The sequence below is a fragment of the Protomyctophum parallelum genome (assembly GCF_964188405.1).
Source record: "Protomyctophum parallelum genome assembly, chromosome: 7".
Taxonomy (NCBI): Eukaryota; Metazoa; Chordata; class Actinopteri; order Myctophiformes; family Myctophidae; genus Protomyctophum; species Protomyctophum parallelum.
In genome coordinates, this window is record NC_139705.1 from 31,363,284 (window position 1) to 31,378,949 (window position 15,666).

At 45.1% G+C, this 15,666-nt stretch overlaps 1 protein-coding gene across 1 annotated transcript in view; it reads left to right on the forward strand.

The window, feature by feature from the left end:
- Positions 1 to 15,666, forward strand: part of nphp4 (nephronophthisis 4) — a 332,049-nt gene that overhangs the window by 253,210 nt on the left and 63,173 nt on the right. Inside the window, 3 exon segments of the mRNA XM_083769763.1 lie at positions 5,602 to 5,762; positions 8,843 to 8,974; positions 8,976 to 9,015. Of these exon segments, the coding sequence (XP_083625889.1) occupies positions 5,602 to 5,762; positions 8,843 to 8,974; positions 8,976 to 9,015 (333 nt within the window).

The window sequence follows — 15,666 nt, forward strand, 5'->3', positions numbered from 1 at the left end:
AAAAACTGCTACGAGGATAAAACCAGAAAGGCACTAAGACTTGTCAGGTATAAAGTAAAAGGAAAACGGACAACCGTATGGAAAAAGGCCAGAAGAATGCAGAGGTGCAGGGGCGCTGCCCGGAGCAGTGTGTTATTCAAGTCTTCGCCTCTTGCAAGGCTCCCCCCCCCCCCCCCCCCCGATCTCTCTTATTCCTTCTCCCTCGCCCCCTCCTCTCTCCTTGTGCTCCTTCGCTCCCCTCTGTCAGAAAAGCTGTTCTCTTTTCTTTCTTCGTTTCTTAAAAAAACAAAACATCCGTGGTGGCAGTCAGTCAGTCAGTCAGTCAGTGGCATGAAGATGCATGTCGATAATGTGCTGCCCCCCTGTGGGCGTTCTGCCAGCCCCCTCCCTGTCTTCAGTGTGTGTGTGCGTGCGTGCGTGTGCCTGCATGACACAGACAGACCCTCGCTGGAGCAACAGGCCATGGGAGGATGCACGTGTGGGAGGTTGTACTGGCAGGATTTATGTGTGAGACGGAGAGGGAAAGTTTCCTGGTGAATGGTGCGACTACAGTATGTGTGCTCATGTAACGAGCTAGCCCGCGTGCCTGTGTGCGTGTGTGCGTGCCTGCGTATTCGTGCGTGCGTGTACTTGTACTAGTACACTAGGGCCAAGAGTCCCCACCATTAGCTAGGTATAACTACATAAAAATCACACTCGTGTGAAGTGAGGGGCGCTCTTATCATCATACATCATCTCATTCCAGCCAATCATAATTTGCATCCTCACCTTCGTCTTTAATGTTTGTGTTTACAAACACTCAAAACCGGCCATTCATTGTCAATGGCATTCAATGTCAACAACACAGTGTTTGTCACACCCTCAAAGCTGGACATATAGTAGGGGCTTTTGAGGGCCTTCAAAAATCACACTTGTGTGAAGTGAGGGGCGCTCTTATCATCATACATCACCACATTCCAGCCAATCACAATTTGCGTCCTTTTCTCCAATCCGTGGTACACACAGACAGACACAGAGAGCTACAGGAGAGGCTAGCAACCCCTCAATCATAATCACACCTGTGTGACGTGACAAGATGTATATTTATATTGGCCACATGATGTCTTTGTCGTCATTCACTGCCCTATGAACAAACATTAAAGTCCATAGACTTGGCTGGCAAACGATTTACGTCATAAGTTCTCTAATCAAACATTTAATATCCCACACACTTGGCTGCCACATGGCGCAATCTTCAAAAGCCACGTATTGGACGGGCTCACAAATATTATGTCCTCACATAGTGTGCGTGTGCGCGCTCATTTGGAGGCCTTGCAGGTCTCTTTAACACAGTCAGGCCTGTCACCAAAGGTCCTCATTATTTCCCTTGCTGCCAGCTGGCTGCCTCTCACATTCAACAACCGGGAATAAAGAAGACAGAGAACAGGGACTTTGATACTGAGGCAGGACGGGTAATCCCACTGGAAGTGGAGCTTGCGCAGCCAGCCACACACAACCCTCCCTTCGGACAGCATGCGTGCGTTCATGTATGGCCGTGTTGGAGGGAAGCCGGGCAGGGAGGGTGATCTTTGATGCTGTACTAGTGAATCCTGTTGGTTGGTCAGGGCGCTGCACCTGTTTATTGGGGTGTGAAACTGGGGAAAAATAGTTTGTACCTCCCATGTCTTCCCACTGAAAACAGGAGAGAAAGAACTCTGCATTGATGTCACACTTATTGGCGGAGATTATGCCAGCCAGCCACACACAACCCTCCCTTCGGACAGCATGCGTGCGTTCATGTATGGCCGTGTTGGAGGGAAGCTGGGCAGGGAGGGTGATCTTTGATGCTGTACTAGTGAATCCTGTTGGTTGTTCATTGGGGTGTGAAACTGGGGAAAAATAGTTTGTACCTCCCATGTCTTCCCACTGAAAACAGGAGAGAAAAAACTCTGCATTGATGTCACACTTATTGGCGGAGATTATGGTTGTCTGTCAAGCCCCCATTTAGGGCTTACCAACGTTGAAGCGTTTGGCCCTACTGGTCAGAGCTGGGACTGCAGGTGTGCCCGTGCATTTAGCACGAGGAAACCCCTTGCAGCTGGGGTTTAACATTGAGTACTTCCGCATTTTGGGGTGCTTACTTACACTGAAATGAATAGCGGGGGGTGGGGCAGTCCGCCCTTCTATCCTTTACTCTATGTTGTGTGTGTGCTCTCCCAGTTGTGTCGAATTTGATGTCGGTGGGGCGAACGGTTCTCGAGCTACGTGGATTTCACACAGACAGACAGACGTGTACAGACACGTACAGAGACTTGGTGCATTCATAGATAGAAGATGGCAATATGGCCGTGGTCTGCATAATAGCCATTAGGACCAGCTGTAGAAGTTAGCGGTGAAAATGAAGGGAACAGAATACAAACGGCAATACAAGAAGTGTCGAAAAGAACAAAATAAAGTAAAATAGACTGATTTCTTTTTTACAGGTACACCATGTTTTTCTGGTGTGTTAAACTCATATCATGTGTGAGTGTGTGTTGTTTTTCTGTACACCTATGTCAGGATGAATGCCTGTGTTTGTTCAATGCCCTCACATAGCGAGAGAAACTAATCAAAATGTTATCGTAATCCAAATGGAAACAGAGTGGTTCCAATGTGGTTCTGAGACATAACGTGGCCAGCCTTTACTTTACTTCATGTGTTTATTTACCGGAGAGAACGCATTAAAGTCGATAGTGAAATGGCATTTTCGGACATTTTTATCTGAAACGGCCTCGCAGCTCATCAGATGGTCCCATATGCCTTCAGGCTACGGAGTGGTGGAATCTCACTCACTGCAGCTGTGGCAGCAGAGGGCTAGTGTTTGTATCCTGCTGCTCATGCTGGCCAAGGGAGACTTTCTTACCTACTGTATAATGTTTTCATATTTTTTTAGTGTGTTGATACTATTACTACTATAAAATACACAAAAATAGATTTTATTTCAATTGTTTTGGCATCAATTGTTAGGTATGCCCATAATGATGACCACGGATATCCTACTATAATGAGGCCACTCCTTTCACCTTGGCCAGGCTCTGCCAGTGGGCCTAATGAGGCCAACTCCTTTCACCTGTACAATTTCCAGCCTCTGCCTCAGCCAATTAAGGCTCAACCAATCAGGCTCTGCCAGTGGGCCGACAGGCACGTACAGGTCTAGTGCTCTAAAAGTGTGAAAAAATATATATTTCACCAGTTCTTTAATGAACGCTCAATTCACAAGAAGTGAATCAATTGAACATCATGTCATAAACATAAGCTAATTCCCATCTGTACGGTAGTAAAACCAGTAAGACGCCTGAGGGCGAGAATCATACGCCTCGTTGCACTGGAGGAAATTATTAAAATATGTAGGGTATACCTCTAATTAGTAGTACCAAAGTATATTTACCAATCAAATTATTATTAAAGTATTTACCTTTTATATAGGGAATAAAACAGGTAATCATAAGGGGTAAAAGGATATGTAATCATTTAATGTGCGAATAAATATTAACAGGCCTCACTAAAGCTAAAATCATGGAATTAGTAAATATTTATTGAAATTAGAGTATAAAGTACACAGAGGCATCTTTCTCCCAACGTGTGCACGCGCGTGCATGCACACACTCTCTCTCAGGTCCCCAAAGCAGGTCAGTTCGACTCGACTGTGCAAACAATGAGATGGCAGGATGGTTACGTACACATACAGGGTTCACACACCACACACACACACACACACACACACACACACTAGTTGAAGAGTACATACTGACTGGCTTATTTAATAAAAATACACACACATACTGTAAAGATGATCTCATAATGATTGGCACATTTAATTGAACACATCGACACATACACCCACACACCCAGGGGGGGGGGCAGAGTCCGGAAGAGAGGGCCAATGCGACACTCCAAAGAGGGAGGACCCCTGAAGAAATGAACTCTCTATTATGATTGGACGATAGTCACAAACTTGGAAATACTAAATATTTCTGTCGGCCCATGGAATCGTTACTCTCTCACTCTCGGGCCGTTGGAGGGAGTCCAGAAGTCTAAAGGTGGTCTAATCGGTAGACTTCTGTGGTAAACGGTATCATTGATTGTATATCCATATTTGATTCATTATGATTGTAATAGGCTCAAATTATATTGTTGTAGATATAGGACCAAACATAACTGTACATTAGTTAATAGGGCTTTGATTATTAAAACTTATAGATAATTATTATAACTCATTTGTTGTGTGTATTCATTCTAGAGGTTTTGGCACGAATTTTGGACATAATCATGCAAAACGAACGCGTATTGATATCTGGTTTTCTGTCTGTACCTCCTTGAGGTCAAGGGTGAAAGGCCAGAGGTTAAAATCTTCCCTAGCACGCATCCACCTCGTTGAACGCATCCACCTCGTTGACGGCAGACTGCTGACCGAGCGTTGGTGCTTTAGCATGGGGCAGTCAGATCAACATGGAATTAATTCTGTACTCACTAATCAAGTAATGTATTTCCTGTCTTTGTAGTAAAATAATATAATATATATAATATATTTTGTTTTGTGTAGTTAAACCATGGTTATCCATTTTCTGTTGACAAGGTTTGATCATAGGGGGAGCTGTGGGGATAAAAAGATAGTTCCAGGAATAGTTCTAGGAGGTGAGGTGCCAGGAAACTATAAAGGTACAGGAAGTGAGGCAGGCAGGGGTTCCATTTGGGGCATTAAGAAGAGTGTTTGTGTTTGGTGGTGGTTGTTTGGCAGAACATATTAAACCAATAACAATAAACCTTTGACTGAAGAACTTTATGAAGGGGAAGAAAGAAAGTTTGCCCATTTCTGATGCTTTGAGCTCTGAATAAACAATTCAGAGCCTTGGAACAATTAAAGGAACCAGCTGAGGACTCCTGACATGCAGGTTGGGTGAGGAGGATATACATATTTATCCTTTATTTGTTGAGCAATGCATTGCCTTTTAGTTTTCTAAGCTTTGGGATTACTTGATTTTGAGAGAAAAGAGAAAGCAAAGATCTGCAACTTTCCAAATTTGACTTATTAGACAGCCTTGACTTAGTTATAAATACATATATTAAAGTTATTTTATATTTTAGTAGTGTAAAACAGACTTTGTGTGTGCGTGTGCGTGCGTGTGCGCGCCGGCCGTTCTGAATGCAACACACTTTCAGCGCTCTATAGCACGTGTTTTTTTTGTTCTCTGCGTGCGTGCGCATTTGCTTATGCATATACTCAGTGTAAGTCATTGTGTGCCTGTGGCTACTAGCTCACAATGTGGCGCGAGGCATTGTGAGCTTGTAGATCTGCTATTTTCGAAAGATTGTTATACATTTGAAAACTTGAAAAGAGACATTCTGCACCATGAGTACTTTCACTTTCGGTACTTCCAAGTACATTTTGATAATAATAATAATATCTGGGACTTTTATAGCGATGTTCATGGTACTCAAAGACGCTGCATGTGTGGGGGCCATGCAGGGGACGGAACATAAGACCATTGCAGTATTGATACGTTTAACTCTAGTAAAACAATGAGTACTTTTGTCCCACCACTGACCCACAGCATCTCCTCTATACTCTCCGTGGTGTTGCAGGCTGCCCTGGGCTGCAGGTCCAGTTCCTGGTGGACGAGTCGTTCCTGAGGCCCGGCGAGAAGCGCTGGTTCCTGCGCTACCTGGCGCTGCACACCATGCAGGTGGACGTGTGGGACAGCAGCTCCCTGCTCCTCATCGGCTCTACGGCCATCCAGCTCAAGGTACGACGAGTCCCCCTCCGTCCCCCCCCGTCCCCCGTCTTCCATCCGGAACTTACTCTGCACCCACTTTAGTGTCGAACCGCCCCCTGCTATTGCCACTTTTAACACCAGCCGTTAATTCATTAAACAATTTACAATTTAGGCATTTTGCAGATGCTCTTAACCCATTTTGACCTGAGGACAATTCTACAAATGTCTTCTAAATCCTGACAGTTTTCTGAAATACCAATGTTTTATATCAGTGGTGCTCAATATTTCATGTCAAGAACCCCAAAAAACTAAACTGTAATTGGCCACCGACCCCCATCTGAAAATATGTTGTTCCAGGGACCCCCCGGAAGCAAAGACTTGAGTTAAAAACGTTCGCTGTGAAAGAATATATAGTCAAAGATTTGCGCCACATTTTCACGATTTTTCAAAAATAGCAGACATATGAGCTTGTAGATCTGCTATTTTTCAATAGCTTAAGTAGAACATGGATGGGTTAATCCAGAGCGATTTACAGTAAGGAAGAACAAAAACATGGTAATACATCATATTCATAAAAGATTGTCATCATGAATCATACGTAAGCTATAAGAACCTAACAGCGGAATATCTATGTAATGAAACTATGCGTATGTACCGTACCGGCCTGCAGTATTCTTCCGTGCAACCCTTGGTTTGGACCCAAAAAACGTAAACCGGATGTCACTTACGTAAAGGCGATCGGAAGAAATGGAAACAGTGGGTGTGGTGGATGCACGCTGATCAAAATGGACCATTGTACCCCCCCTGTTTACACCATCACCTAGAAACCCAGTAAGTAGCATTGCGACTCGATCTATCATATTCATAACCACTATAAAACACAATTTGGGGTAGATATACGCCAATGGCGGGTGCTCAGACTATTTGAAATGACATAGATCTATACAGTACGTCACAATCGGGGAATGTGTTTTTTTTATCCCATTTAGACCTGAGGACGATAAAAAAAAAACTCTGTTCACTTCATGGGGCCAGTCCAATGGCGGCTCTTCTACATACAGTAGACTTCTATTGGTTTCTCCATATTTGAAGGCTTCAAATACGGACAACCGAGTCTATGGGCTTGTGCGAGTACATGAACCATGTGACCGGGCTGTTTCTGCCCCCTCAATGTCACAACTCTTCTAGATGGCTCTGGGTATAACATAATGCTTAAAACACCAAAAGGGGATCCCGTCCTGAATGTGTTATGCACAAAGTGCGCCTATGTCATGCCCAAAAACGGGGATGCCAAGTTGAAAATGATAGATATTATACCTGTGTTTCCTCAAAACCAAATATGAATATTATTTTACTGCCACATCTACTGTTTTTGATATAACCTGCAATGGGACTGAAAGTAGGAGCAGCTGGTGAAACTAAACCATAAATTACTCCACAAATTAATTCCACTTCCATCTTTCTCTGCAGTTCTTTCTTTCAGCCTTTCAGCCTTTTTTTCTCCGTGCCTGAAAAAGAAAACAAAAAAACAGGCTAAGCTCAGAAGCATGTCCAAATATTTGGACAGATCTTTCTAATTATTCCTCGCAACGAATTAGTTTGTTTTCCCGCGGTCTATTGATGTCGCTTGGCTTCGAGGAACTAAGTGGGGGGAGTGCTTTGAAAACGGGCAATCGTGCAGCACCCCACTTTCTCATCCCCGGGCGGCGAGCTATAATGCACACATGGCTCAGAGTAATTGAAATGAATTCGCCTCAGCATTCCACTCAGTACGTCGTCAGCTTTTATGCTTATAGGAAAGTATATGCAAATGCCGGTGGTGTCTTTGTTCAAAGAGAATGGCGCGAGTATAAGACAAGGAGACGGCCTGCTGCACGTTTGGATTTTAAACATGAAACAGCCGAGCCGCTGCGGGGGCATTCCTCAGAGTGCCTTCTCTTCCGAAAAAAACAACAACCTTTTGTTGCGGGATGTTTTTCATGTTGGACCCCTGACCAACGATTAAGAGTTCTCGTCGGTTTTGTTTATTTTATCCTATTAAATAAACAAGCTGCAGATTAAAGGCTTGTTTCACGCTTTCCTCAAGCTCGACACAATTTCTATTCATTGAACTTAAAATGTCTCTCTTCTTGCCAGTTGTGCAAGATGTGGCGTTGGGGTTTTTTTTCTGTCTGACGCAGCTGTTCTTTGCTTTATCTTTACGCCTCAGCACTGTCTTCTGTTCATTTTGCACCCGGTTTAATCTGATTCCACCTCCCTCTGTCCCCCCTCCCCTCATGCTCGGCTGAAAACATCCTCAGTGGTGATTTAACTGGGGCGTCTAAATAATGGGCCGTTTCTCTTACACACATGTTAAATCTACACTGAGGATTTTTCGGTGCACCATGCGCTTATTTCTTGTTCCCCCTTTCTTTCCCCTTCTGTTTGACTGCTCATTAGAGTTCCACTTATTGTCTCGGTGTTTTGTGTGTGTGTGCGTGCGTATCTAGTTCAGTGTTACTGGGTTGGGGGGGTGGGGGGGGGGGGGGGGCGGGGGTCGGATGAGGCATTGCGTGCTTTGAGATACTCACATTTTTAACATGAGTGTTGCACTGAATCATAACACATTGTCCTACTGAATCATAACAATGTTAAATAAGTCCGTTCTTTATATCATCCACTGTCTCTGCATTGTGTGCTCAGTGTCCAACATTTCACACGATTGGGGTGGCGGGGGCTTGGGCCAGGCACAAAAAAGCTCTCCTCCTACGCATACCATCGAAAGGGATGAGCTGCGCGGGGGAGGAAAAAAAGAGAACCTAGCTGGAGCAGGGTCAAACTCAAAGTACTGAATCACTCAGTGTCTTAACCCATTTAGGCCTGATTTTAAAAATGTCTTCAAAATCCTGACATTTTTCAGAAAAACCTTATGTTTCTTTATCAGTGGTGCTCAATATTTCATGTCAAGGACCCCAAAAACTATTATGTAATATGCCTCCGCCCCCCCATCTGAAAATATGTTGTTCCAGGGACCTCCCCAGAAGCAAAGATTTGAGTTAAAATGTTCACACTGTAATAATGTATATATTCAAAGATTTGAGGCACATTTTCAAAAAGAATCTCCACCACAGCACATGCTGCGTCAGGGCCGCGAGGCCGTGCAGGCCCTCCACGAGGTGGAGGTACTGACCACCGACTACGTGGGCGAGGAGGACACCCCACCGATGAGGTCCCCCGCAGCGCCCCCCCTCAACGTGCACACCCCTTGTCCGGGGCCGGCTGCACGTGCGCACAGGCAACGTTGGTAAGTAAGCCTCGCCGAGCCACAAGGCCCATGTACTGTACGGCCAGGAGCCTATCTCCTGTTTCTGTTAGCGTGAGGCAGCTTGATGTACAAGTACACCCCCTGGACATGATGCTATGTCGCAGGGACCTCACCCCCAATCCAACCCTTGATGCTGAGTGCCAATTTAGCAGGGAAGCACTGGGTCCCTTTTTCTTTGGTAGTCTTTGGTACAGTATGACCCAGAGCCTTAGATATAGACAGAGTTACGCAAACTGCGTTCACTTCATGGGGCCAGTCCAATGGCGCTGCATCAATTCATGCTGCATGAACAGCGCTCGAGCACTGGGTTTCTGCCCCATCAATATCGTAACTCTTATATTAGATGGCTCTGGTATGACCCGGCTGGGGCTCGAACCCTGACCTCCCCGTCTCAGGGCGGGCACTCTAAAGACAAGGCTACTGAGCCGGTAAAGAGAGCACAGTTTTTCCTCAGAGACAAAAACTAACAAAACAAAACTGTATTGATATCCGGAAGGGAAATTGCATGGGTATTGTCGTATGAATCTGATCTCAGGTCAGAATGGGTTAATATTGATCCTGTGGATGTGTGCATCAGCATGTACCATATGGGATCACATGAGACAGAGCCGAGACAACAACAACAAGAAGAAGAAACGGGCGCAGCGCTGAGTGGGACCTCTCTAGGGACGTAAAACAAAGGTGCACGCAGCCTTGACCCCGGTGGGCCTTATAGTTGTCGGCAGACCATCGACATGTTCCGCTTCATTGTTGTTTGAATGTTTCGAGGAGTGATTATTGCTGACTGTGACTTTAGTTTAAACGCAACAATACAACAGAGGACGACGGGGAAGAAGAGACAGTACTTCTCTGCCTGTGGTGCCTCTTGACTGATCACGGTGACAGTTCACAGCGCAGCCTGGTTGCTTTATGCTCCTCTCCAGCACCGACTTAAAAATAACATTGGCAAAAAAAAAGAAGGGAAGAAAGTGAAGCTTCAAAATTGTCCTCATTTTCCCATCAGTTTTTGACATTTGGGTTTGGCATTCTGAACGGGGTGCGTGTGACACTTTCACTGACACGTACGTAAGGTGTTCCGCATGAGCGATCAACGGGCGGCGCCGCCGGGCTCGGTCTGGGAATGACAACACTCAACTGGAGATAATGGAGAGAAATGACACAACCTGGAGCTTTTCCAGGAGGCAAGCGATCTTTTTCCTTCTCTTAACCGTGCAATTGAGGATAATAATGGGTGGAAAGTTGGTGCCGTAAATGGTCTATGAATAGAAAGGCGTTAAACTCAATAGGCCTGCTGATGGTTCCTATCTGCAGTGATAAAGGGGATGAGTGAAGGATCCCTTCACATTATGGATCGTGACATTGGCGACTGATGAACGAGCCCATTTTGATATACTGTATGAATCCACGGCCAGTGGTGGAAAAAGTACTCAAATCTTTAACTTTAGTAAAAGTATCAATACTGCAATATAGAAGTATATTCTGTTTCTGATTCCGATTCCGATCATTTGATTTGGAGTATTTGCCGATATTGTTTTTTCCCCGATCCGATATTTATATTTTTATAGAACACTTATGCCATATCACAATATCCCAAATCGCAGACGATATCCAGTCTAATATCATATTATGGATATAATGTTGATACTAGGGATGTCCCGATCACGTTTATTGCTCCCGATCCGATTCCGATCATTTGAAAATGAGGTGATCAAACTAATACCAGTACAAGTAAAACTTATCAGAGGTGCCCTTGACATGAAATCGTTTTCATGTCAAGGATCCCCAGAATTATCTGTATATTCGGGTGCCGACCCCCATCTGAAAATATTTGTTCCAGGGTTATCTATACAACGATGTGCGCCACATTTTCACGATGTCTCAAAAATAGCAGATCTACAAGCTCATAGCGCTGCACTCGGTACCACGCTATGAGCTTGTAGATCTGTATTTTTCAACAGCAAAAGTTTAAAATAATGGTTTAAGTGGCTAAAAGCTATGAGGTGCCACAGATGCGTTCCAGGGTCTTAACATGTTAAGATACTGTATCTTGGTGTGCCTGTGCGCTCTCTCTCTCTCTCTCTCTCTCTCTCTCTCTCTCTGTCTCTGTCTCTGTCTCTGTCTGTCTGTCTGTCTGTCTGTCTGTCTGTCTGTCTGTCTGTCTGTCTGTCTGTCTGTCTGTCTGTCTGTCTCTCGTCATCACCCAAAGCACCGGGCGGCGAGAGTGCGGTGAGTTATTAGGAGAGTATCTGGCATGTAAATTTCAATCAAGCAGTTAGATATCCATCAGGGCCCGGGCCCGCCCGCACCTCGCGCCTCCTCCAGCTGCACGACAGCCCCACAATCAATGCTGCCGCAGAGAGAGAGAGAGAGAGAGAGAGAGAGAGAGAGAGAGAGAGAGAGAGAGAGAGAGGCGGTGTGAGTGGTTTCTCTCCTGTCTGTCTGTCTGTCTGTCACTCCTCCTTCACCCCAAATTCACCTTCCCTCGCAGCCGCCCCAATTTTAGTCTTTGTCCTCCTCTCTCTCTCTCTCTCTCTCTCTCTCTCTCTCTCTCTCTCTCTCTCTCTCGTCTCTGTTTCTCGCAGAGCTTTTTTCTTTTTATTCATCTCTTTTTTTTCTCCTGCTCACCTCTCTTGCACCTGCTCTACATACAGTATATATTGTCCATTTCCATCTCTCTCTCTCTCTCTCTCTCTCTCTCTCTCTCTCCTCTCTCTCTCTCTCTCTCTCTCTCTCTCTCTCTCTCTCTCTCTCTCTCCTCTCTCTCTCTCTCTCTCTCGTCTGTCTCTCATCAAGGTGTAATGGATACAGGTGGTGACATTTGCAGAGCGGTGAGGGGATGTGAGGCTTCATGGTCATTAGTGTTTGCTGAAGAATAGCCTCAAGAAGAATGAGGATATCTTTTTTTTACCAACGCTAAGACAGATTGCGCAAGAGAGTCTGACAGGGATTTGCTGGCCAAAACACGCACACATTCACACAAGCACGTACGGCCGTCTGCGCACACACACGCACACGTGCACACACAGCATCACTTAGATGCCTTGCGTGCTTGTACTATGCACACATGCGCTGACAGACAGACAGACAGACAGACAGACAGATGGGTTAGCAGACCACAGGCAGGTTGTTTCTATGGCATGTGGATTGCAGAGTGTCGGACTATAGGAGAGAAAGAGGGTTGGCCCTTTCTTGGCAATGGCACGTGAGCAATAGTTACTGCCATTTACACTTATATCTCGGTTTTGCTCATTTGCATTAATGTGCCTATTTATAATCAATGCATTGTGCCTATACAATGTGGCTCAGGAGGTAGAGCAGGTCGTCCAATAATCCGTGGGTCAGCGGTTCGAATCCAGGCCCCTCCTGTCCACACGTCGAAGTGTCCTTGGGTAAGATACTGAACTCTGTACCTTGCCTCCAGTGGTTGCCACCGTTGGTGTGTGAATGTGGGAAGTGAGGACGCAGGCGTTGACTGTTGACCGCTTCACCTCCCAATGTATGAATGAATGTGTAATGAATTGTAAAGCGCACTGAGTAAGCACTCTGTGCATAGAAAAGCGCCATAAAAATGCAGTCCATTATTATTGTCATCATCAGGTTATAACCACTATTTGAACCACTTGGTTAGATTTTGTCATGAAGTGGTGTCGCGCGAAACCATAACGAAAATAGGCACAGAATGTAATTCTTCTATTGTCACTATTTTGTTGTTTTTAATATTGTCATGTATAGTGACAGAGACAGAGAGACATGCCCAACATAGGAGATGCCAGGTTGAAAATGGTTCATAAAAATTATTTCCCCCAAAATTGGTTATATAGCTAATTGTACTCTGAAATTATATTTCAATAGCAAACCCTACAGCTCTCTTTCTCTCTTTTTGAGTTTAATGTGTTTCGGCCATGCGTGCTATTAATCATGTCTGTACTTTGGCTCCGGTGGGAATTCATCAGAATCAGTATTTATTGGAAACGGTGAGTGACGGATCATCATCCCCAGAACGACAAAGAGCGAAACGCCACATAATATCCTTTTTAATTATGATGAGGTGGGATTGACATGTCATTAAATAAATGGTAATGATTTATGCCGTCAAGTCCTTTCAATCATTTTTTTCATATATATAAAAAGCAACCATGCTTAATATCTTGAAAGGCACCATACCTGCATTATGTGAAATTGTGGCATGCTTTGCTGTTGGGTAAGGTTTTTTTCCACCCTAAAGAGAGAGGACTGTTCCTCATACCTGACGAAGACCCACACGGGTGTAACGTATCTTTTATCTTTTATGTATTCATAAAGAGCATAGGAGCTTACATATCACTGCTAAATCTGTATATTTGTGAGGGGCGCTGCTGCGCTAGCCCCTCCTATATTCAGCTGTTAGTGTAGATTTTCGTCCTACACAAAATTCCCATTGACGATGAATAGAGAATTTACGTTATATGTGACTGATGATGTACGATGATCAGAGCGCCCCTCACTTCACACGGGTTCTTGTGGTCGTCTGTCCCTGTGTTGCCTTGAGGCAATATTGTTTTAGTAGTCCAGATTGTCACTGTGTGTCTTATCTATGTCTTGAGGCTTTTATTTTGTGTTTACACTTGATCCTATATAACTTCTTTCTGGAGGGGTATATCTAAGGGGGGAACAGTGGTCTGTACTTTGAGCCACAACTGGGATTTTCCTTTGCTTCGATGTGCACGTTTTGACTCCTTACTTTAAGTAAAGTCTCTTGTATGACTTAAGTCTGAATTCTTGTCTTGCCTCATTGTGTATATCATGTTTTTTTTTAGCATGAAAGACAAGACATGACCACTAGTATGATCTGTGTACTAACTGGCTGACTGGCTGAGCGACCAGCTTGCCCCTCCAAAGATATATACATTTTTCTTTCTAATTTAAGGTATTCCTAAACCACTGCTTGCTTCCTTTACGCAATCTGCAAATCGGATGATTGAGGTGGCAATTAAAAAGAAAAAGAGGCTACATTTCAATAAAATACACTGCACTCTGCCACAATGCTCCAGTCTCATTAAGAGTTTCTGGGCGTTTGGGAAGTCTTAGCTTCAACACGACATTACATTGACGCGCTTTAATTGTGTTGGGAGGGATTTCGGCATTTTGTTTAAAAAGGCTTTAGGACACATCACACAAGGACAACTCGATGAAGTGAAACTCTGTGAACGCAGCAATTAAGTGGCTTTATCGGCCGTAAAGTGAGATCTCTGCCAAGTTAGGTGGGAGTCGGAGGGGAACTGAGGCAGCCTCCCATGTCTCTCAGAGACCTACACTCCTTTATCATCAGCCTGATAATGGGCAGCGAGGAATGAGGGAGCTTCTGTTGCCATGCAAACAGACACAGACAGCACAATTCTGCAGATTAATGGGCGAGGTGTCTGCCTTCCCTTCAACATCCATCTCCTATCCCTCCCGACCGGTGAAGACGACCCAAATATAAATGTCACATTTGTTTGAGTTATACTCCCCGGTACTGCTGTGAAGACGTTACTTCTGCTACTGTATATAAACATCTCCGATCGATAACAGAGCTCATGGAGAGATCCCATTCTCAGCGCCTAATTATTATGAGCCACTTCCGGTAGGACAGACATAAATACTTTTTTATGATTGATGGATTCCGTCAATAAGCCTGCAAGAAGGCGATAAGATAACGCCCACGAGCAAACACATGGAGCAGTTGATGGACTGACGTTGTGACCCCCGTAGTTCGGCGTGGCCGTTCAATCACGTTAATTAATTGACCAGGACTTGAATCATTGCATGGATTATCGGATAGCAGCGACTCAAGTGCCAATACAGGTTGACATGGGACTCCTTATTTCACCCGCTAACTGTTTCATCACATTTGCAGGTTGGTTATCCAACGTGCTGAAATTTAAGCTGACGACTGGCTTTGTGGTCTCGGGGAGGGGGAGGGGGGGGGGGGGGGTGTCTTGGCGCGGTGTGCAGGCATTCAGGGCAGGCCTAAAGCTGTCCGTCCAGAGCTGAGTAATTGTAAGAGAGAAGCTGCCAGAGGGGCCAAACTATCAGATATATTGAGTAGCAACTCGCCGTTGTTTGTACTTTGTACTACATTACAATGTACTGTACCTCTCTTCCCCACACGATCCCTCTCATCTCTGCTCCGCTGGCAATACTCAGGGTTAAGGCCAGGACAAAGCGCTGATTTAGTGGCCCCAAAAGAAACGTGAGCACGTGCCGTGGGGGTTTTCAGAATGGTCCGCGATATTGTATTTCTCCGTGCCTGCACGTTCCAGGGCCAGCAACCTTTCAGAATAAGCAGATTCTTGCTCGTGCAGGTGTGGCCTGCGGCGTAGCTAGACGACCACAGTGTCTAATGAGTGCCTCAAATTGTGTGTGTGTGTGTGTGCGTGCGTGCGTGCGTACACCCTTCAGGCAAAAAGCATGTGGTCTTAATTTGCCTTGCCTAAAGTATTTTGTCAGGTGGATTACATTTGATATTCCATTCCAATAGGTGTGCTGCTTTGGACAGGATGAGTCCCCCTCTCTCCTCCTGCATGCAGCTGTGGGTTTCTCTAAGGCTTATCAGGCCAGTGTGTGTGTGTGTGTGTGTGTGTGTGTGTGTGTGTGTGTGTGTGTGTGTGT